The sequence below is a fragment of the Centruroides sculpturatus genome, unplaced genomic scaffold (genome assembly GCF_000671375.1).
Source record: "Centruroides sculpturatus isolate CEXI.00-Female unplaced genomic scaffold, Cexi_2.0 scaffold944, whole genome shotgun sequence".
NCBI lineage: Eukaryota > Metazoa > Arthropoda > Arachnida > Scorpiones > Buthidae > Centruroides > Centruroides sculpturatus.
The window spans coordinates 31,423-53,997 of NW_019385062.1; the positions used below are offsets into that span (position 1 = coordinate 31,423).

Below are 22,575 nucleotides of genomic sequence, written 5' to 3' on the forward strand. Positions count from 1 at the left end.
GTTCTGAGATTTATTATTTTCGATAATCTTTTCAGTGTGTGTGGAAAGTGTGTAGTGTGTGTAAAAAAATTTACACACACATTTGATATACAGGATGTCTGGAATAAGAGTGACACATTTTAAATTGCTGCCAAAATTCAATGCATAAAGATAAATGCATTTAATGCATTACAGGAGGAAGAGCAGGTATATAAGTTTCCCTAGAATTAATTCAGGCATGTGGAGCAATTAGTTGTGGTGTTGCGGTTGCAATTGTCAAAATGGCATTAGCTGAAGACAAAGTCTAACTGCAGTATATTCCAGTTGAACAATATTCTCCACATCTATGGACTTCACAATCCTGACATTACACCTCTAGATTTCTTCCTCTGGAATTATGTGAAAGACAGGATTTATGCTAGCACCAAAATCAACAACCTCAATGAACTTCATGTGCACATACAAGATGCAGTCAAAAACTATTGGGACTGGTGGCATGGCACTACAATCAGCCATGTGCTAAACTTGTGCAAATTGGGATGTGTAATAAACATTGTCATTTAGCTTCCTGCCAAATTTCATGCCATTATCTTATGTAGTTTTTGTTTCTTGCTATTTAGATTAGATCTATGTCCTTGCTGATTTGCAATTTTCATTGCTTTGTAAAATGATTCATTTAAGGAACAGTGTGTGAGCGTAAATTTTGTTTCAAACTTGGCAAGACTGCAGCAGAAAAGAAAGTGATTACAGGAGATGAAGCAAAAATTTACAGCTATGACCCTGAGACCAAACAATAATTGACTCAATAGAAAAATCATGGCTCACTCAGACCAAAAAGCATACCAAGCAAGGTTCAATCTCAAGAACATGCTTAGTGTTTTTTTCAATAGGGAGGGGATTATTCTGAGAATTTATTGCACAAGGTCAAACTATGAATAAAAATTTTTATACAGCTGCTTTCATGAAAATGTCAAACGAAAAAGACCAGATCTTTGGATTAGTTGTTTCATCATGACAATGCCTCACTCACACAACTCTCTCCATTGATCAGTTTCTCTTCAAAAATAAAATGGCTATAGTACACTGCCCTCCTTATTCACCAGACTTGACACTGTGACGTTTCTCTATTTCCACAGCTGAAAAGTGCTGATAGGACAGTGATTTGAGAACACTGACGACATTCAAACAGAATTGCAGCAAGTACGTAACATAAAAAAAAGTAGTTTCAGAAATGTTTTGAAAACTGGGAGAAGTGTTGAAATCTACCAATAGCTACAGAAGAAACTTATTTTGAAGGCAACAACTCTCAATAAATTAAGATGTACAGTACAGTACCTCAGACATTTTCTATTGGACCAGTCCTGCAATTTTTTGACTGCCCCTTGTACAGGATGCTGTTGCTTATGTTATGCCCAGATGTTATGGAATACATGGCAGGAAATTCAATATCATTTAGATATTCTCTATGCAACAGGAGGAGCATATATGGAAATTTTATAATATTGTGTAAAAAGAGTAAAGGTAGAACTGTATCAATTTTTGCAATAAAACTTTGGGAGTTTTCAAATTGCATACTTTACTTTTATTGTAGTTCTTTCCTAATTTTATTTATAGCATTTCAAAATGTGTCAGTCTCAATCCAGACAACTTGTATACATACATACATACATTTATATATAAAATGATGAATGAATCTGTTTTTTTTAAAACAAGACAAATTTTAGCTTACTGCCAAATTAGATTAGACAGAAAATAGCAAAAAGTAATATGTAAATATTTTTTGGATTTAAGATACAGTAGAACACCAATTATTGGATGTCTGAAGTAAATCTGTAAGTGAACACTACTTTTCTTATACTATAAATCATAAAAGAATGTTTAAAATGATAACAACTATCACAAAATGATTTGTTTTTGTTACCTTTTATCATTAAACTTCAATACAAAGCAAATTATTTCTATTAAAATTAACTATAATAATATATACACAATAGTTTTAAAAGTAAAAATATGTGTTAGATGTATAATAAATAATTTTTAAAAATATTATTCTTATATGATCAACCTTTCAACAGTAGATTAGTCAGGTATGGTATGCTATTAGTCAGGTATGCCATCCCTATATAGTGGAGAAAAAACATGGGAAATTTTTTTAGTATTTTCCCATGCATTTTTTCTCATTACCGCTTTGGAATAAGATTTTGTAAACAGTTATGTCTAGTAAAGAAAAGTCTTTTTTTATTGTTACATAATTCCTTTTTTATGTGAATTTTTTTTGCAGTAGTTTTTGGCTAGTTTTTGGTGATATCCATACAAGAATTTTGCAGATATATCCATCGTTCACCAATGCCACACAATCGCCCTTGACAGATATATCTGTCAGTCACTGCTGAGTGGTTAAATTTGCTAAGGTGTAAAAACAGGCTTAAAAATGATATATCATATAAATGTTTTATATTCATAATTTTTAATTTGAAATTGCTGTGACAATCCATTTTATCTGAGTTTTCAGATATCCAAGATAATATGAGGTCCATTCCTTTTAATAGGGCAATTTCTGGTTAGGCCCAAGTTGCTGACCTATACAAACCTCACTCACTTGATTATTTGACATCTTTTTTGAAAGGAGAACATGTGGGTTCTAACAGAGAAGCTACACACACACTAAGAGAGAGAGAGAAGTTTATAATTACATATTACCTATATACAATGATGTATAGGTAACCCCCGTATAACATGGCACTTCTATAGCACAGATTCACTCTAACACGGTTTGAGAATTGGTACCACCCCCATATAACACGGTACCGTTATAGCATGGATTCACTCTAACACGGTTCGAGAATTGGGTAAAACCCTCGTACAACATGAAATGTAATAAATTTTTACATACTTAAGTAATAACAGTTCACGAAAATTATTATTTTCGTGAACTGTTAGTACTTAAGTATGTAAATTTTCTTTTCTCGCCTTCTGTCCATACACATGATCCTTCTCGAAATTTGTTTCAATGTTGCCAGATCGCGACGCTTCTTCTTCTGATGTTGCCAGATATTTTTCCAATANGTATGTAAATTTTCTTTTCTTGCCTTCTATCCAAACATATGTAAATTTTCTTTTCTTGCCTTCTATCCATACATATGATCCTTCTCGAAATTTATTTCAATGTTGCCAGATCGCGACGCTTCTTCTTCTGATGTTGCCAGATATTTTTCCAATATTCCATACTTGCTTTATTCTTGATAAGTGCTTATCACCATATAAGGACATTTATAAAGATCTTTTAACTAGAAACAAGCAATCTAAAATCACATACATTTTGCAAAAGGAAAAGTATAGATCTGAAGATAATGCAGAAAAATGCTAAGAGGATAAGGATAACTTGCCAAAAAAAACGCTCTCGGTTAATAGTGCTTTTAGCGATGAAGAAGAAAACATTGTTTAATGTATATTAATATGTATCACTTAAGAAAATTTTAATAAAGATATTTACCTTAATTATGAAAATATAATAACATGTTTTTAATTTTTGGAACCTAACACTCCTTTTCGTACTAGTTCTTTGCTTCATATAACACGGATTCGCATAACACGGCAATTTTTTTGGAACGTAACTACCGTGTTATACGGGGGTTACCTGTACAAGGATGAAACAATTGCCAGTGACTGAGATGATTTTCTGGATTTGTTGGAAGATGATATTGACAACTGGAAAATAGGTCTCACATAACTTCTTTGAGGTTCATACCTTCTGAATGTTCACTTGCACCTGCCAAAATGTTATAATCCCAATAGGTGCAATATTATCCAAATTTAAAATGAAGTTTGATTCTTCCAATTGTGGTTTAAAATGCAATTGTGGTTTGAACTTCATCTTGGTAGGGATAAGTTTAATGGAAATATGTCAATGGATATTCCTAGTTTAGTTTCTTTTGATTTTTGGTTATACAAATTTCATTTTACATAAAAAATAATAATAAAGTTTAAATTTAAATCTACAATTTGATGAATATTTTGGATACCACAGTCCACATTACTTTGGTTAATTAGGGTTCTACTGTAATAATGTAAATGATTAGTGACAAATTTTAGTTCCAATTCATAAAAGATACTACAGTTATCTATTATAATGTTTGATGAGAAATATTTAGATAAAACCATTGTCAATTCTTAACTGATCTTGGAGACAGAGATATAGAATATGCTATTACACAAATGAGATTTGAGAGAAATTATAGCAATCCTGGGAAAATTTGCAGTAGAAAATTATTATTATGTAATTATGTCAATAGCCACCAAAATGTTACAATAAAATGTAGTGTTTTCGCTAAGCCTATAGACATCAATTAGGAATATTCACTAAAACAAAGGAATGTATGTGTTTTATAAGTGAAATTAAGATGTTATTTACTTTTTTTCTGATCAGTTCTGTCATTTGTTATGTTGCTGCCAACTTGCATGGTTATGTGTTTGCAGAAACAACAAGTTTATCTCCCTTACTGAACCACTGTTTTGATTTTTACAAAAAAAAACCACACAAACTGAGCTTTATTTTAAAGCTCTGTTTCTATTTCAGAACTAAAAAAAAAATTCATTTTTATTTCAAAACTCTTTTTTACATTATCTAATAAGTGAAATTTTGCATTGACTCAAATTAAATCAAAACATTCACTCATTCCCATACAGAAAATTTGCAAATTAATAAACTGCTTAAAAACTTTTTCCAAACTGTCTAAATTAAATAGCTAAACAGAAGTTTTACAAAGTCATTTTATAAGCATTATTTTCCTTCATTTTTCATAAATTTATTATAAATAAATAAATATTAATGTAAAATATAATTTAAATTATCATAAAAATATGGTTGCATTTTCAAATAATAAAATGAAAAAGTTAGTCAAAAACATAAAAAATATTTATCTTTTTGCAAAATATTGGTACATTTCTTAAATAATTTTTCAGAAAAAAAAATGCATGACCATTGTCGTCATAAACAAATTTTGCATTTTTAGACATCAAACAGTCCATTAATTAGTGTCCTCTGCTAAAAATAGTCATTAGTGGTATATGCAACGACTTCAATTTTACTTCTATTAATCAATGTATTATATTAAGTTTATAATTGTACTGTACATGTTATCCTGTGATGATAAAAGAATGCTTTATTTTATATTAATTTATTAAACAACTTTAAAGTGTAAAAATTGNAAAATATAAAAAGTATTCACAAATTAGAAGAAACAATAAATGTTTTCTCACATCATATCTTTTTCAACACCTCAGGAACAAACCTTCACCCTATAATTTTTAATGTTTTTGCATATTAAGGTGGATGAGTAGTTTCAAATAAAAGGTCAACTCTGCTGTAAAGACTGTTGTGATATGAAAACATTTATTGTTTTTTCTAATTTGTGAATATTTTTATAATAAATAAAAACATTTTTATTTACATATATTTTATTTAAATAAAAACATTTTTATTTACTATAAAAATATTTACAAACATACAAATTGAGTACAATGTGCAAACAATTTAAAAGTGTTAAACATTGGTTCAGCCTATGGAAGTTTGTATATTTATATTACAAATAAACTACATAGTAGTAGTAATTAATTCATTCATAAATTGTTGTTTTATTTTGAGTGCTAGTGGGCAATAATTTTCAGGGAAATTCTGTGTATGTTCTGGGAAATTTTTGGTCCTGAAAATATTCTGCACCTCTGCTTGGAGCTAAGAAAAATATTAATTTATTAAACAACTTTAAAGTGTAAAAATTGTTTAAATTAAAAGAATTAAATATATGTGCTAGTGGGCAATAATTTTTTAAGAAATTCTGTGTATGTTCTGGGAAATTTTTGGTCCTGAAAATATTCTGCACCTCTGCTTGGAGCTAAGAAAAATATAAATGAATATGTATATTGACTATAGTAATATGAAATTTAAAGTCCATCAGAAATGACAGAAACTGCTTAATTATGTCTAAAACATTTTAAAAATTGATCATTTCATAAATGTTAAATGAAAAAATTAAATCATAATTACAAAATATTTAAAATTTCTTAAAAGTAGAGAGATTTATGTATTCTTTTGTATAAAATCACAATATATAAATTTTAAATGGCATAATAATTTTAAAAAATATATCAAATACATACTGTAAGCCTTGTTTTATTCCTAGTTTTCCCATTGTGTTCTGGAAAACAACAGGAGTCAAATACAACTCCTAATAACTTTGAATTCTGATTTGATGGCACTAAAAATCCAAATCCCTAAAATAAAAAATATTTGAAGTAATAAATTTTGTTTCAAATTAACGTTAAAATAATAATTGATATTTTTATTAAAATATTAAAACTAAGTAGATCATCATCTACATCTACTCAGTTATTAAAATACAGTAGCGCATCAATTATCCAAATGTCGATCAACCGAAATCTTTCCAGTCGACAAATTTTAATTTCTGCTAGTGCTGTGGCGCTGCAATCTTTGGCTATGTCTTGGGCTACTCCAATATTATTTTTGTTGGTGTGCATATTTTAGCTGGCAGCACTGGCGTGACCATAACAGGGTACTTAATTTAAGGAAGTGGCAGGCTTTGAACAAATTTCAACATAAGATAGGTTAATATATTTTTTCGTACATAATCGGTTATCTGAAAAATCAATTTTCCAAACAACCCCAGTCCCCAATTGATTTGGATAATCGATGCTCTACTGTAATTGCAAATTCTTTAAAATACAATATAGCTTATGTGTAGAATCAAATCAGAACAAATTGTTCTTGTGTAAATTGGAAAACTACCTTTTGAATTGATATTTATCTAATCTAACAATATTGAAAAAATTCTTTTTAAAGTAATAAAAACAATATAAATGATTATTATTAATTTACAGGCACTGTCAATAAAATATTTTTTGTTGAAAGTATATTTACATAAGGCTACTCATAACTATTAAAAGTTTTTATTTATTTATTAAAATTGTGGAAATAAAAATACTTTATGTTTAACAAGTAATGTTTTAGAAAAAAATTATAATTCTTATAAAAATCATTATTTAAAATATTTTTGTAAAGAAAACAAATCATTTAGACGATACAATGAACTGAAAGTTTTTTTAAATAAAGCATTTTTCTAAAGTAAAAATTGTCTATTGAATAGTGAGAATTAATACCATTTTTCTTCTTATCTAAAAATTTAATGTTCTCTGATTTAATGTTCAAAACACTATTAATAATATACATTACCATTATTAATAATAAACTTATAAATAAAATTTTTTACCTCTTCTTTTAAACAATTTCCATCATATTCAAGATTGACTGTACCAACATGCACTGTTGAAATGCTTGAAAGTAGATCAGATAACTGAGGACACTGTTCAGAAACTATTTGTGAAAGAGCTAATAATAAAAATTTAATAAATATGATTATCTAAATAACATATAAAATCCATTTTATATTAAATAAGTAAAATTTTCTATATTGCACTGATGTTTATTCAATGAGGTGCTTTATTAAGGCTAAATATGACTGATTAGAAAAATTGTCATTAATATAAACTTGGTCTTCTATTAATAATCTATATATATAAAAATAAATGAGTGTGTGTGTGTGTGTGTGTCCTTCATGCATTACCACACCGTTTATCCGATTGCCGTGAAACTTTGAGAAATTGTTTAATATACTCCCGTGAAGGTTTGTGGCATAGTACGATTGCCATGAAGCTTTGGGAAGTTTTTTTTTAATACACTCCCGTGAAGGTTTCTGGCATTTACCCTACGATAGATGGCGCGCGTTTACACGAGCATTCGAGCACAGTGTGTTCGATCAATTTCAAATTGTGAAGACCATTTCCCCCCTCCAAAAAATATCTCTATATATGCATTTGTGAACTGTTATTTACGATATTTGTAATCATTTTTGTTTAATCACTTTATTTCGACTTTTTTTGCTAATTATGTTTTCGCTCGAACTTCGTTAAAATCTTAACTGTACCCCGAACAACGACCGAAGTTGTAGGAAGAAATTCGCCTATTTTACCGATCTAGGTATCCCCCTTTTCCAAATTTTAATATCGACTCAAAATAATTTAAAAAGACAAATTACAATAAAACGGTTTATTATCCAACTATCAGAAATTTCACAACATGCCAAGGAAGAGAGGAAGGAGCAATTAAATAATTAAAATTATAAAGGATTAAAAAATATATATAAAAATGGGGAATATCGCACTTCTGACAATCGCTGCAAGTGTGTGGGCTAAATTTGGAGAATCCGTGCTTCTCGCATGGACAACTGTATGTGGCCAGCTCACGCGTCGGAAAACCTTCTGATTTATTCGTGTACGCACCAGACGGAAAAACAAAAAATATCGTGTATCCACAAAGCACTCCAATAAATAAATAAAATTGAAACGACACTTTGAAATGTTTTCCCGATGAAAATGAATAATAATAATAAGTTTCAATGAAAATGATAAAATGTAAATTTAATTTTATCATAACGAGTTTGCTTGAATTTCCTTTCTTCTGAGATCGCAGCAATGCGTGACGGGTAAGCTAGTCATAATATAAAAATTTATCTAAGTTATATAATTACTTAATTTTAAACTTCTATAGATGATCTGTTTACAGCGGGACTCAATACAGTAACTCATGAAAACTGAGTGGATACATTTCCAGTTATATCAAATGGTAACAGGCATAAAAATATATTCACTCTGCTTCAAACTATCATCTTGTCTTGCATTAGATAAAAATGAAAAGTGTTAATTTATCTTCACATTTTAGTTTTATTCAAATATCTTTATATAACTATTTTTGCATAAATATTTTTTATAAATATTATAAGCACAAACTGTAACAGAGTCAGTAGAGGTATAAATCAATATTTGGATCCATGCATATAAAAAGGGACCAGTAGATGAGATTTTTGATTTACATGATGATGATGATCATAATAATAATTGTATGTCAAAGTGGACAAAAATTTTACTAAAACATTTAATTTACTTAAAGAAGCATATGGTAATGATGCCACATCCTAATCAGGAATATATAAACAGCATAAGTGTTTTAAAGAAAACCACGAATTAATAGATGACAATTCCCATCCAGGTATGTTGTTTCAGTAAAAAATGAAGAAATTATTTCTCAAGTTCATGAAAAGATCAAAAGAGGCTGCAGACAATAGACGATTTGGTAAACATTTTGGGAATCACACAAAGCTCTGTATATACCATTCTTCACAAAGACTGCACTTAAAAAACTGCATTATGTCTGTTCCAATATTGTTCTGAAGGAGTTAATAAATGAGCAAAATGAAAGATGTGCACTCATTGGCAGGGAATTAACAACAGCTGATAAAGATCCACATATTTTAAACAATGTGATTACTGGTGATAAAACTTATTTTTCTTTTGAGATTCACAAAGCAAACACACATCATATAAATCAGCTTCTTCACCAAGGTAAAAAAATTATCTTCACAAATCATGATTTTTTTCATATAAAAAGGCCCAGTAAATTAGAAGTTTGTTCTCAACAGCATACTGTGTAACAAAAAGTCTTATATTGACACACACAGTTATCAGTATGATACAGTAAGATAAAAAATGGTTTCATCTCTGGTAAGTAAAAAGCTGGGTTGTCCAACATGATAACAACACTAGCATATCATGCTTGCACAATTGGTGAATATCAACAAAACGCTATTTCCAGACTGCCCTTACTCACTAGACCTCACTCCTACAGACTTTCATGTCAAATGAAAGGTCTACTGAAGGGCTACAGCTTCAATCAGCAAAAAAAGATAAAAAGTGTAGTGATAAATTACATGCTTGAAGGTGACACAGAATAAACTACAAGAATGTTTTAAAATAATAAGTGAACTTTGGCAGAAGTATATAGCTACAGAAAGTGTTTATTTTGAAGATGTTTTTCTGTAAACACTTTAAATGTAACTTTTATTACATTAATAGTACAAGTTCAGTTTCTTTTTGACTCTACTATGTATAAATTCAAAATACAAATATAATATTTCACTGCTATATAATTTTTGAATAATCCAAACGAGTGGATATTAAAAAAGCCTCTAGCATTTTTTATGTTGAATCTGACAGTAATCTGAATCCCTTTATACAGACGTATGTTTATCATTACTGTCATTATAAAAAATGGATGATGTGCTCTTTGGACAAATTTTGTCATTTTAAATATTTTTCTCTTTAGATGTTATTAAATATTGTGTGTAAGGTTGACAGTTTTATTTGACAATAACAATCAAGCCTGAGCAGTTAATCTATGCAAATCTACAGAATAATTAAATAATACAGAACATGCCTTGTTAAAGGTCAATGTTATGAGTTTGGGATGATGAGCAAAAATAATTTATCATCATCAACAATACATTTATTTAGAAAAAATTTATGGTCTACATTGAATAATTCTTTTTCATGTATTATCATGTCTGGTAATTTGGACATATGGAGAGAAAGGGGGAGAGAGAGAATAACAGATTGTCTCACCTGTGTATAGTAATATATTAATAGGTTATAACAAATTTTTATAACTGACTATTACAACTCAAATTTTCATTTCCAATTTTGTCATTTGAATGACAAGATTTCCAATCAATCCTTTTATACAGATTGAATTGCACAAAATTAAATTAAACCAATCTGGGTGAAGATTTCTAAATTTTTGATCAGTCTGAATTTAGGTTATTAGTTCCTAGTTTGCTGAGAAGAGAAAATAATAATCATCATAATTATTTGGTAAGAAAATCTTGATAACGATGAAAACTCTCATCCATAAGGATGTTGGGCTTGAGTGAAAGTTGCAAAATTTAGAGTAAAATAATTAATAAAAATAAAATTATAGCATAATAAATCAGTATTAGATTCATTCAAAATTTTGAATCTTCATTTATTTAATATATATGTTATATGTTTAAAACAAGTAAAATGGCAAAACTATATTTGGGACAAGACTATGTGTCTTGGAGACTCACTACTAAGTAGAATCACTTTGATGCTCAAGGCAGGTCTCGTTCTCATTCTCCAATCTTCTTTGTTATTGCTGCTTTTGGGCGCGATTGTTCAAACTTCCCCGACCACAACCACGAGGTCGTCCACGATGCATTTTCGATTAAATTAACCTATCCAATTTCAAAATTTCTCTCTGTTGTGTGTCAGCCTAGGTTGAATTTTTGTCGATGCGTAACAAAAATTTCCCATTTTTGAAAAAAATAATCATGGCTATTGTATTGTCCAAAATTTCTTTTTAATTTTGCACAAACAATATACAGTTTAACCCGATTATAACATCATCGGATGTAACGACAACCTAATATAATGTCAAATTGTTGTCGGTCCCACGATTTTATTATACTAGATAATGTTAAAAAACCTACTTGTAATGACACCCTGCTGTATTTGAAGCACTCCCAAATTTACAAAATTAGATTACAAATTTTATTTAACATAGAAGAAACTATGTGTTCAGTCCTAAGGTCAGCATTCACTTCTTAGAATGACTGTGGGTGGTACTCTCCCCCGACTTCAGTGGGGTGAGGTGCTTGTTTTGCCTGTTTGTAGAAGAGGGTTGCCATTTTATATTTTATTTTGACTTGGTTTTCAGTCCCCCAACTACGTACAAGTCTGGATTTTCTTATGTGCAAATGATTTGAGCACCTAATACTCTGTGCCAAATATCAACTCGTGACATGTACTCTTCATACCTCTAAGCTGGTAACATAAACCGGCAATACAATTTTATAAACAAGACAGTCTTGTCAATAAATTGTTTGATACATATCTTCAAATGTTTCAATAAGATTCAGATATTTAATTTAAAATTATTAAACATTTTTAAAATAACATTCCTTAAACAAAACTATATGATATGAAATATTGGCACCAAAATATAAAGAGAATTTGATATTAAATTAACTTACATTGAGATGGAATACAAGAAAATACATAATCAGCTTCAATTGTATTTTCTGATGTTATCACCTATAAAATAATTTATAAAATAAATAAATTTAATAAACTATTAAAACTAAATTTTAATACTTTTTAAAATTTAATAGTGGAGCAAGAAAATATAATAGATTTAGTTTCTAATATCTATCAATTAGATATTATTACATTATACTATAAACAACATCTTAGATATGGAATTGATTCAAATTTTAATCTATATATTCAACTATTGAAACTGGGTATACATAAATAAGCATTACACATATAACCATATCCAGCAAAAAAATATAAAACTACAAGAAAACAAACATTTTCATCTATGCTCAATCATTGTCAGGCTAACTTCTAAAGTTATCCTGATTATGCTTGTTTAATATGAATGAAAACGTTAGAACCCAGTAAGAAATTTAAGTAATTTTTAATCTTAAACTATCTGTAATGAATAAACTCAAATCAATATCAGAAATTAAGTTCTAAAGGTTATTCTTTTTATATCTACAGATTAAATATGTATAACAGGCATGCAAGTATTTATGTACATAAATATGTATGTAAAATTTAAAAAAATAGCAATCTTTAAAATTTATAAATTTCATAATGTAACTAAGATGTTTATATCCATTTTTAAAGATAATTTTAAATTATATTTTCTTGACTTGAGTAAAAGTAACGAAATCTTATTCCGCATAATTGAATCTATTAATGGAAAGTTGGAAAATGTCATTATTAGTTTAAACATTTTTCAGTCAGTTTTGTACATTTAAATTTAAAACTATTAGTTTCCTATGTTACTTTTTATGACTAAAAAAATTCAATAACTAAAATGAAATGAATAAGATTTCTATATTTATAACAATAACTAAATTTTTAACTGAAAAAAATATATACACTATCTACGTATATAAAAATTTCACCTTTGCTTTATTATTTTCAAATATTATTTTCTGACATTCAATGTTATTGCATAAAGAAATTAATTCATTGTTCTCTAAAAAATTCAAGAGAGACTTAGGCAATNAACTAGAGTTGATGAGATCAGTTTTAGCTCTACAGCTGCCTTTTAATATGGTTACCATAGGATAATAAAGGGTAATAAACATACAAAAATTGTTTATACAGTTATTTATTTTTTAAATATACAAGGGTGGATCTTTCAACTTTCGATGGTCCATAAAACAAAGACAAGTGTAAATAACAAAACAAATTTATTACCAAAAGTTAGGTACAAAATTGTTACTTTTCGACATAATCACCGTGAAGATTGAGGCATCTGTCTATCTGTGGGCGAGCTTTGAAATCCCTTCTTCATAGAATGTTGCCTCCAGTGACTTGAGATGGGCTTTAACATAGTTTTGAAAATCATCATTTGTCTCTAACCTCTGCCCTCCTAGCCATGTTTTTAGTTCAGGAAAGAGGTGGAAGTCGCTCAATGCTAAATTGCGGCTGTATGCTATGTGTTTAAAAAGTTCCAAGCTAGGTGGAAATCTAAAAAGTGAAAGTGTTTATACCTTTAATGTGTGATGACTTCCATTACTAATGATGATCTTCAAAACATTAAGGCCCATCTCAATCACTGGCGGCAATATTCTGTGAAGAAAGGAATTCAAAGCTCGTCCACAGATAAACAAATGCCTCAATCTTCACAGTGATTATGTTGAAAAGTAACCATGTTTGTACCTAACTTTTGATGATAAATTCATTTTGTTATTTATACTTGTCTTTGTTTTATGGTCTATCAAAGGTTGAAAAAAACCACCTACATATAATCAGTGATTTTAAAAAATATAAATCATAAAAATCAACTGTTGAGATAAACAGAGTTGCATTACAACATTTCACATACATAATGCTTCAACTACTACCAACATTTCTTTGTAAGCTTCTAGAAAGATGACATAGCTGTCTTGCCAGGCATACACATTGTAGTGGAATGCATATATCCTACTAAAGCTTCATGTATGTGAAATGTTCATTGTAATACTTTGTGACTCTCTTTATTCAGAAAGTTGTATTTTATAATATTTTCAATTTTATATTTTCTACTCCTCATTAGGATTTTGTTGAAAAACTTCTAAAACTAAAATGAAGTTAAAGTTGAATTTAACTATAGCTTCCCTTGATTTTGACAACAAACAACATATTAAAATAATTACTTTTTTTAATATAAACAACAATCAAAATTAATTAAAACTTACTTGTATACTATATATTAACATTTACGTAAGATATAAACTTATAAATTTCTATTTTATTGCAATTTGGTGTACGACTAATTTGACAAAACTACAAAATTAATGAAATTTGTGATGAGCTATTAATTAAAATCAAACCAGTGTATTATGGTTTAATTAATTAATTAATATTCCTCTGAAAATGACGTGAACAAATTAAAATAATTGATGTAATTGATAAGCTATTATCAATTTAAAAACAAGTGTCATTGTTTTTCTTTGCTTATAAAGATAAAAAATAAGAGATAAAACAAATTATTTTTAACAAGTAAGATAAACACATATATTTATATCAGTTAAATACAGAAAACCTTGCTATACATTAATGACATGTTTGTAAGAAAAACATGACTTGTAATGACACATGTTGAAACACGACTACTCACAACTGGGTAAACTTGATTAATTAAAAAAACAACCACAAAAACCAAAACAACAGTATAAAAAAGTTGATAAAGCTAACGTTTTTGCCCATGTTGAACAGGCATCATCAGGCTATGCCCATTCAACTCTTGTAATAATTACATCATTCTCTTGCATCCATTTCTTACTCTCTCTCATATCCTTCCATATTATGTCATGAGTCAAAAAGTCAAAAAACATGGTGTTAATGAAGTAAGGCACATATAAAGAGTGTTAATAGGCTACATAGAAGACACACAATGTAAAGTGGCGCACGAAAAGGTTATGGAAAGGCTACAAGCAAGAGTAAAGCGTTTCGCTAAGACAGGTCTAGCTAAACAGTTAGGAATGACAAGGATAATTGTCTCCTCCCTGGCTGTGCCAAGAATTTTCGGGTTTGCTATTTCTCAATATACACTGTTATATGTCCCCTCAGAAAAGAAAGATTCCAAAATATTCCAAAAGTGTCCAGACATTGCCACACAACCCATTTTTTTGGGAATTTTGCTTTGTTCTTAAATTTGAAGTCTTCTGAAACATCAGCTGCATCCTGGGCATGTCAGAAATGGCATCCTAAAATGTTAGTTGGGTCTTGAGGCATGTAGATTTCACCATCAATAAAAATGACCTTTTCCTGAGTTTTTTTAAATTGGTTTACATGCAATTTTTATACACAATTCTTGATTCCCTGAGTACTTTGGTGCTGTGGTTTTAAACTACCTTTCTATGTACAATTTTTCAACTTTAATTACAACTAGAGTTGATGAGATCAGTTTTAGCTCTACAGCTGCAGCAGTTAGTGACGTGTTGAGTTTCGATTTGAAAGGTTTACTGACCATATTCTACAATTTGTCAGTTATCTTAGGTGTTCAACTGGACAGTAAAGTATTAGTTCATGTGCTTTTTCAGTAAAGTGCTTCACAACATGTTTAGTGGGAGGTTTATGTTTGGTCTGCTTCATTTTAACTTTGAGCACATCTAAATGTCAATTTCAAGGAATTTGAATATAGAATATGTCAGTGCATGTGTATGTTGCTTTTGACACATTGATGCTTTCTACAGCAAGTAAAATTTTGAAACCAAATTATGTCAATTTACTTCTTGACCATCCCTTAATTAAAATTTAGAAATAACTGATTTAATTGTCTTTACCTTTAATGCTTAAGTTCATTATCTCAACAATAGTAAAATTTTTGTTATGTTATCAACTAAAATATCAAAGTTTAAAAAATAAAATTTTATCAGCATATATGTTATTATATATGCTGATAAAATTTTATTTTTAATTTAACAATTTAATTTAAAAATAAAAGTATAATGACAAAACATAGCTCAAAATAAATCAATACAAAAATGATTTAATTGTTTTTCAGAGATATTATTTATTTTGAAAACATTCTGAATATATTTTCATAAATTTAGTACTATTTGCATTCTCAAAAAGCAAAATTAAAATAATATGTTTTTCAAGTTTCTTCTAATAAATAGCTCTTCAGTTTTATTCTGACACCAAAATAGAATTTTTCAATATTAATACCACCACTATTACTAGTATATTTGAAAGTTTAGTGTTTGTTGATCTGTTAGAAAATAACATATATTTAGTACTTTTTTATTAAATGAAAATTTATTCTGCAAGTAAAATTCCATTGCTTTTATTTTTAACTTTGAAATTCAAATTTTCTTGTTAAATCACTTTGATGTCATAAGAATTGTATTCAGCTTATCTGTAGATATGAAGAGAGAGAGAGAGAGAGAGAGAGAAATAAAGGTTTAATACAGTTTTAGAACTTCATATAGTGATGGCAAATTAATTTTGAATTCAGTGATTAATATTTTTTCATTGAGTTTGTTAAATTTTAATAGTATGGTAATTTTTTAATTAGCATTAATTTAATAGTGCAAAAAAAAAAAATTTAACTAATCTTCTGTTAATCATTCATTAATCTAAAATATTTTTTGGTATTTTGAAAGTCCACCATATTAAATTGTATTTTGGAACTTAAATAGAAATTTGTGAGTTATATAATAAATCCTGTATCTTTAAATATGGTGAAAAATGAAACATTTCAGTTGGTTTCTAAAATTCAGAAATTTGATTTTTTTTAATTGAATTTAGTTCTGCTTTATTTCTTTGACACTTATAACATTTCTATATCATCTCAGGATGCAATTTTTTAAATCAAAAATTAAATTCAAAATATCAACTTAATTAAACACCAGTAATATATATCACAGAAACAAAGAGTGAGTTGGAAGCCAGAATAAAAGAACACCAGGCAATGATACAATTTGGATATAGTAATTTACTATGGTAGCAGTACATAAAAAAAATAATATAAGATTGATTTAATTAATGTTAAAGTTATTCATAGAGAAAAAATATTTATAACAGAAAATTTAAAAAACATGTAGAAATAATAACAAATTAAAATAATATTAACTGTAATTTGGGTATGCAACTTGATAAATTGTTGATATGACATCATCATCCAAGAATTTCAAAATCATAAGCAAATGCCACAGTGAATATCTAGATTGGAGAGCACTAATTCATCAACAGAAAAATTCCATTTGTGATCTTATAAAAGCTGGTGGCCAAAGTCAGTGAATTTGTGCATAGACAGATGTGAGTTGAAAATGGCCTAGAGGCCAAGAACATTTCTGAATGAATCTTTTTGATTACCTAACTCAAGAATTTTTGTCTATTACATTTGTACTGTGATGAAATTTTGTATACTTCCAGTATTCACAAAACTATATATTATATTAAATAGAAAATTCTTTAATTTATATTATAAAGATTTTATATTTCTTATATATAGTTCTATATAAAATTTTTCTTTATAAAATATTACCTTTTTTCTGTCTTAACTGTCCAATTATTATAGATCCATAATTTTGTTCTAAATTAAATATATTAGAAATAAGAGATCTTGCACTTATTTCTCTTGCATCACCAGCAACAATACCACGACACACAGGATCAATTATATAATCAGCTATCTAACAAGAAAAGTTAAAATGTATTACATATATTGTAACCAATTGTTATTTTGTTGGATGATAAATATTTGGATTTGTTTAAAATTAAATTATTTCATTATTTCACTAATTGCAAAGTTCAATAATTGATTACTTGAAAATCAATTTAAATTTCAAATCCAAATCAATTTTAAAGAATAAAGGCTGACAAAGAAATAGAATCCAAAATTATTCTATGTTATTGATAAAAATTAGGTCAAATTAATATTCAGATTTTAACATAAAACTTAAATTTAAGAAAAGCAGTGTACTGGATAGTGTACTACAAATATATCATTCAATATACTATGTATACTGAATGATCTATCATCATTAGATGTAAAAATAAAAATTTATTAAGAAAACTCAAAACTGAAAGTGTTTATATATGCTACAACTATAAAATTAAATCCAATACCAACCTATAACAATGATCTTCAGGTAATTTTGGTGTCAAACAATTCCTAACTGTTAAATTAGTTTAAATAAATAAATACTTGCTTACTGGAACCAAATTAAATAAAATAGAGACAAAACCGTTCAACAATCCAGCAAAACGTTTTTGAACACTTTAAGTGATTATCCTCAGTTACTCTCATGAAATCGAACAAGAAATTTGAAAATTACGCAAAACAAAAATTCAAAAATTGGTTATACAATTTTACATTAACACATAATACGCTTTTTAAAAAAATGAATTAATATGCATAAAGAAAAATTAAATAACAAATAACCAAACGTTACACATCAAGTAAAAATCATCGCAGTTAACTATGCTGCTTACATAGATTAAATCAATTTATCAATGAACACACTGCATCAATCATAGAGATGCCGACAGGTTATCATCCGCATGGAAGTCCGTAGAAAGACTTCCATGCAAATGATAACCTGTCAGCATCTCTATGATTGACGCAGTGTGTGTTCATCTGCGCCTTGTGAATTTCTAATTTTTCTAAATGCTTTACTGCCTGTTGAATCTTGTGCTTTGATAATAGATGCCTGATCCCAGAAAACTGTTATATCTTGCTGCTTGGCAAAAGCAGCAAGGACCATACTGTCAATGCTTTCATTCACTGATTGTTTATGTTCATCAATAAAAAACATTGACAGTATTGTACAGTATTGACAGACAATTGACAGGTCCTTGCTGCTTTTGTCAAGCAGCAAGATATAACAGTTTTCTGGGATCAGGCATCTATTATCAAAGCACAAGATCCAACAGGCGGTAAAGCATTTAGAAAAATTAGAAATTCACAAGGCGCAGATGAACACACTACGTCAATCGACAGGTTATCATTTACATGGAAGTCTTTCTATGGACTTCCATGCGGATGATAACCTGTCGGCATCTCTATGATTGATGCAGTGTGTTCATTGATAAATTGATTTAATCTATGTAAGCAGCATAGTTAACTGCAATGATTTTTACTTGATGTGTAACATTTGGTTATTTGTTATTTAATTTTTCTTTATGCATATTAGTTCATTTTTTTAAAAAGCGTATTATGTGTTAATGTAAAATTATATAACAATTTCTTGAATTTTTGTTTTGCGTAATTTTCAAATTTCTTGTTCGATTTCATGAGAATAACTGAAGATTATCACTTAAAGTGTTCAAAAACGATTTTAAAATATTAAAACATTTTGCTGGATTGTTGAAAGGTTTTGTTTCTATTTTAAATCAGTTTAGATAAGAGAACATTTAAGTTACAAAATTATAAAATATTTTTCATAAAACATTAACTTTAATAGTTAATGTTTTATGAAAAAGCATACAAAAACAATTGTTAAGCATACAAAAACAATTGTTCTATTTATAAGTCTGATGATATAAATATCAATATATTAGGTACATTAGAAATTTTATCAGAATTTCAGATATTTCAGATACAAGTCAATGGTGATAAAAGATGGTTATTTCTCAATCATTGCTATTTCTAAATTTAAATTAAGAAACATAATAATGAGATTAACTTCTGAACATTACTGCAGAAGTTATGTTCATATCCCTATGTTATATGATTGTATTTTACAATCATATAACATAGGGATTTAGATAATATTTCAAAAAAAGAAACATATATTTTAAACTATAGGAAGTGGCAAAAAATTTGCATGAAAAATCTTAATATTGAAATTATCATTGATATTTAAAAAAAATATAAAAATTTCAGTATAAGGGTTTCTATTTTTTGCAAAGTAAAATAGCAATCAACTTAATATTGGTATTTAATGTGCATGTAATTAGTATTTTAATATATCTCACCTCCTGTCCAAATCTTCTTGTCACAAAATTATGCAAACTCTCATCATCAACTTTCTTCCTCTTTGCTTTAAGATCATTCAACAGAAACCATATAAATGCTTTACTGAATGGAGGAATTCTTCTGAACAACTGCATGAAATCATTTGGCAAAGTGATAAGCTTATCATTTACTAAGATTAAACGTTTTCTTCCTGCAGGACTTGCTCTAGTGACAGGTAAAATGTTTTTTGAAATTCCTAACTCTTCAGCCTAAATTTATAAAAAAATTAAATAATTTATAGATATGATATAAATCAAAATAATCCTGAATTATTGAAGAGTCATTAATTTCATAAATTATACTTTAAAAAATTTTTTCTAGTCAGAAAGTTTTCAAACTGGAAAACAACTCAAATTTAATTTAATCACATCATATTGAATTTTTTTTAATTATCTATGAGTGATATCTATCATCTGTTAATTTTAAGTTGAAATTATCTTTTATACAAGTAGATATATTGATAATTCAGCAATTTAGAACATTTTTTTCCCAGTACGTTTTTTATTTAGAATCTCCGTTAAGTCTGTAATGATCGACGCTCGATGCAGGTAAAAGAAAGAGGCCAAAAATGTTCCATTTTTAACCAATTCCAATACACATTATTTACTAGAAGACTATGTGCATGGTGTTTAGTTTTAATTTGCATATGTTTCAGCTTTTGGAGCCTTCTATGTAACTCATGGATATATATTTTTCAAGGACTTTTTTTATTGCTTTGCTTTGATTTTTCAAGGACTTTTTTTATTGCTTTGATTTGTAAAATGCTACAATTTGTTGTGTATTAGATGTTGAGTAATACAGTTCTTGCCATATTTGTCTGCATTCATCTGCAGTTCTCTCTATTTTCATACAAATGTCTTCCATCCTTAATCCTAATATTTCTCTATTCAGAATTGTGCTGCATAGTGACAAAATTGCCACTTGACGATATTTTTATTAAAGTGGATATAAAAATCCTAGTCCATTTATTTTCATATTCAGTGTGAAATTAAATCACAAAGCATGCTTCAGGAAAAACAGCAGAATGTTGAGCTCCTGTACACCACATATCTAACAATTTTATAATGTCACATGGCAAGTTTGAGCAGGAAGTGGCATTGAGAACCAATGACAATTTTTGTGCAATGTCACCCAGAGTTTCCAGTTTGGCGAATGTTTATGGACCGACAGAAAATTTGTGGAACTTTTCGGGATAACTTTTACTTTCCTGATTGTTATATATAACAGAGAGAAAGTATGGCAATCGATCAAAAAATTGAGCTAGGACACCTTGAAACATCAAAAAATGCAAAACAATCAGGGGGGGGGTAATTTCTGATGTATGGATGTTAGTGTGTGCATGTATGGATGTTAGTGTGTGCATGCATGTGGGGGGCCCAATTTTGTTCACCCTCTTTTAAGCTTAACTCCAGTGCCTTTCATCAAAAAGTTCTGAAATTTTGCACGGCAGTTTGTGTATTACGGGATTGATGCTATTAAATTTTGGTGATTATCTCCCCACCCTCTAGATCTTTAAAGGGGAACATATAGTAGGGTTGGACTTAATGATGATTTTACTCATTACTAGCTTTTACAATTTTTTATAAAATTCATCCCTACCCTCAAAATGAAGCTTTTTGCCATTTTATAATAGTTAAAAATATAAAAAGTTTTTTAATATAATATGATAATGACACCACCAAAATTTTAAACATTGCCAGGAAAATCAAGAAACTCTTTTTTGTTTTTTTTCACTCTCATCCTTTTTCAGTACACTATTTGATCACTATTTAAACATTGTGATCAAATGCATTATTCAATTCCAAATAAAATTCATTAAAAAGTTATTTGAAAATTATTCCTATTTCTAAGTAACTGCTTGATTACTTTACTTCCCAGATTTCATACCGATAAGCTTAAGCTTACCATTGCCTATATTAATAAGTAAAACTGATGGCGATAAGTAATTTGAAGTGGCGAAAAAACTTAAAACAGGCAAAACAATTGTAAATTTTTCCAGAGCGAGCCCTGCTCTCTAAATCTTATAAGACAAGAGCTCCATTTTTTCATATTATTATAGTGAAAAGAGTTTCAACTGAAAATTGATAGACAAACACCAGAAATTACATTTGAATACGAATAAAAACAATTCTTACAAGTTTCAAAGTGTTTAGACCCGACAAACCAACAGTCCTTAAACTTCTAGGCCCGTGTTCGAAGATAGTTTCATCAGGAAATTTTGTCGTTTTAATCAAACCTCCATAAGTTTGACATCTTTCAATCAGCGTAATCTGAAAACATTCATCATTAATAGGGAATTCTTACGTAAATTATCAGATATTATACTCTAATAACACATCAGGATTTGTTATTACTTTTTTAATTGTGTTCCTTCCCAGTCTAGACAGGTAATAAGCGCACGAAAGGCCACTAATTCCTCCACCTAAGACGACAACGTGTCCCATCTATCCTGGATTTTCGAAGGCAGACGAACTAGTGATTAAATTTAACACTTTCCGGTAGGGTCGCTTTCGTCGAAATTTATTTTCTATTAAATTCAAATTTAAATTTAATTATAAAAAAATATTATTAAATTATTTTTGTCTTAAGAAATTTAAATTAAATAATAATAGTTATATTCAATTAATAAACGTTTTCAATTT

The 22,575-nt window shown here is 28.5% G+C and overlaps 1 protein-coding gene across 1 annotated transcript in view; it reads right to left on the reverse strand.

Annotated features, from left to right (window-relative positions):
* The window catches only part of LOC111634118 (protoporphyrinogen oxidase-like), a 23,945-nt gene extending 1,498 nt beyond the window's left edge, over positions 1-22,447 (reverse strand). Inside the window, exons 1-8 of the mRNA XM_023378809.1 lie at positions 22,288-22,447; positions 22,069-22,203; positions 19,894-20,142; positions 17,459-17,606; positions 12,882-13,024; positions 11,937-11,997; positions 7,263-7,381; positions 6,136-6,249 (exon numbers count right to left, since the gene is read on the reverse strand). Coding sequence (XP_023234577.1) covers positions 6,136-6,249; positions 7,263-7,381; positions 11,937-11,997; positions 12,882-13,024; positions 17,459-17,606; positions 19,894-20,142; positions 22,069-22,203; positions 22,288-22,377 — 1,059 coding nt within the window. The 5' untranslated portion in view covers positions 22,378-22,447. The remainder of the gene's footprint in view (positions 1-6,135; positions 6,250-7,262; positions 7,382-11,936; positions 11,998-12,881; positions 13,025-17,458; positions 17,607-19,893; positions 20,143-22,068; positions 22,204-22,287) is intronic.
* Between the last annotated feature and the right edge of the window lie 128 nt (positions 22,448-22,575).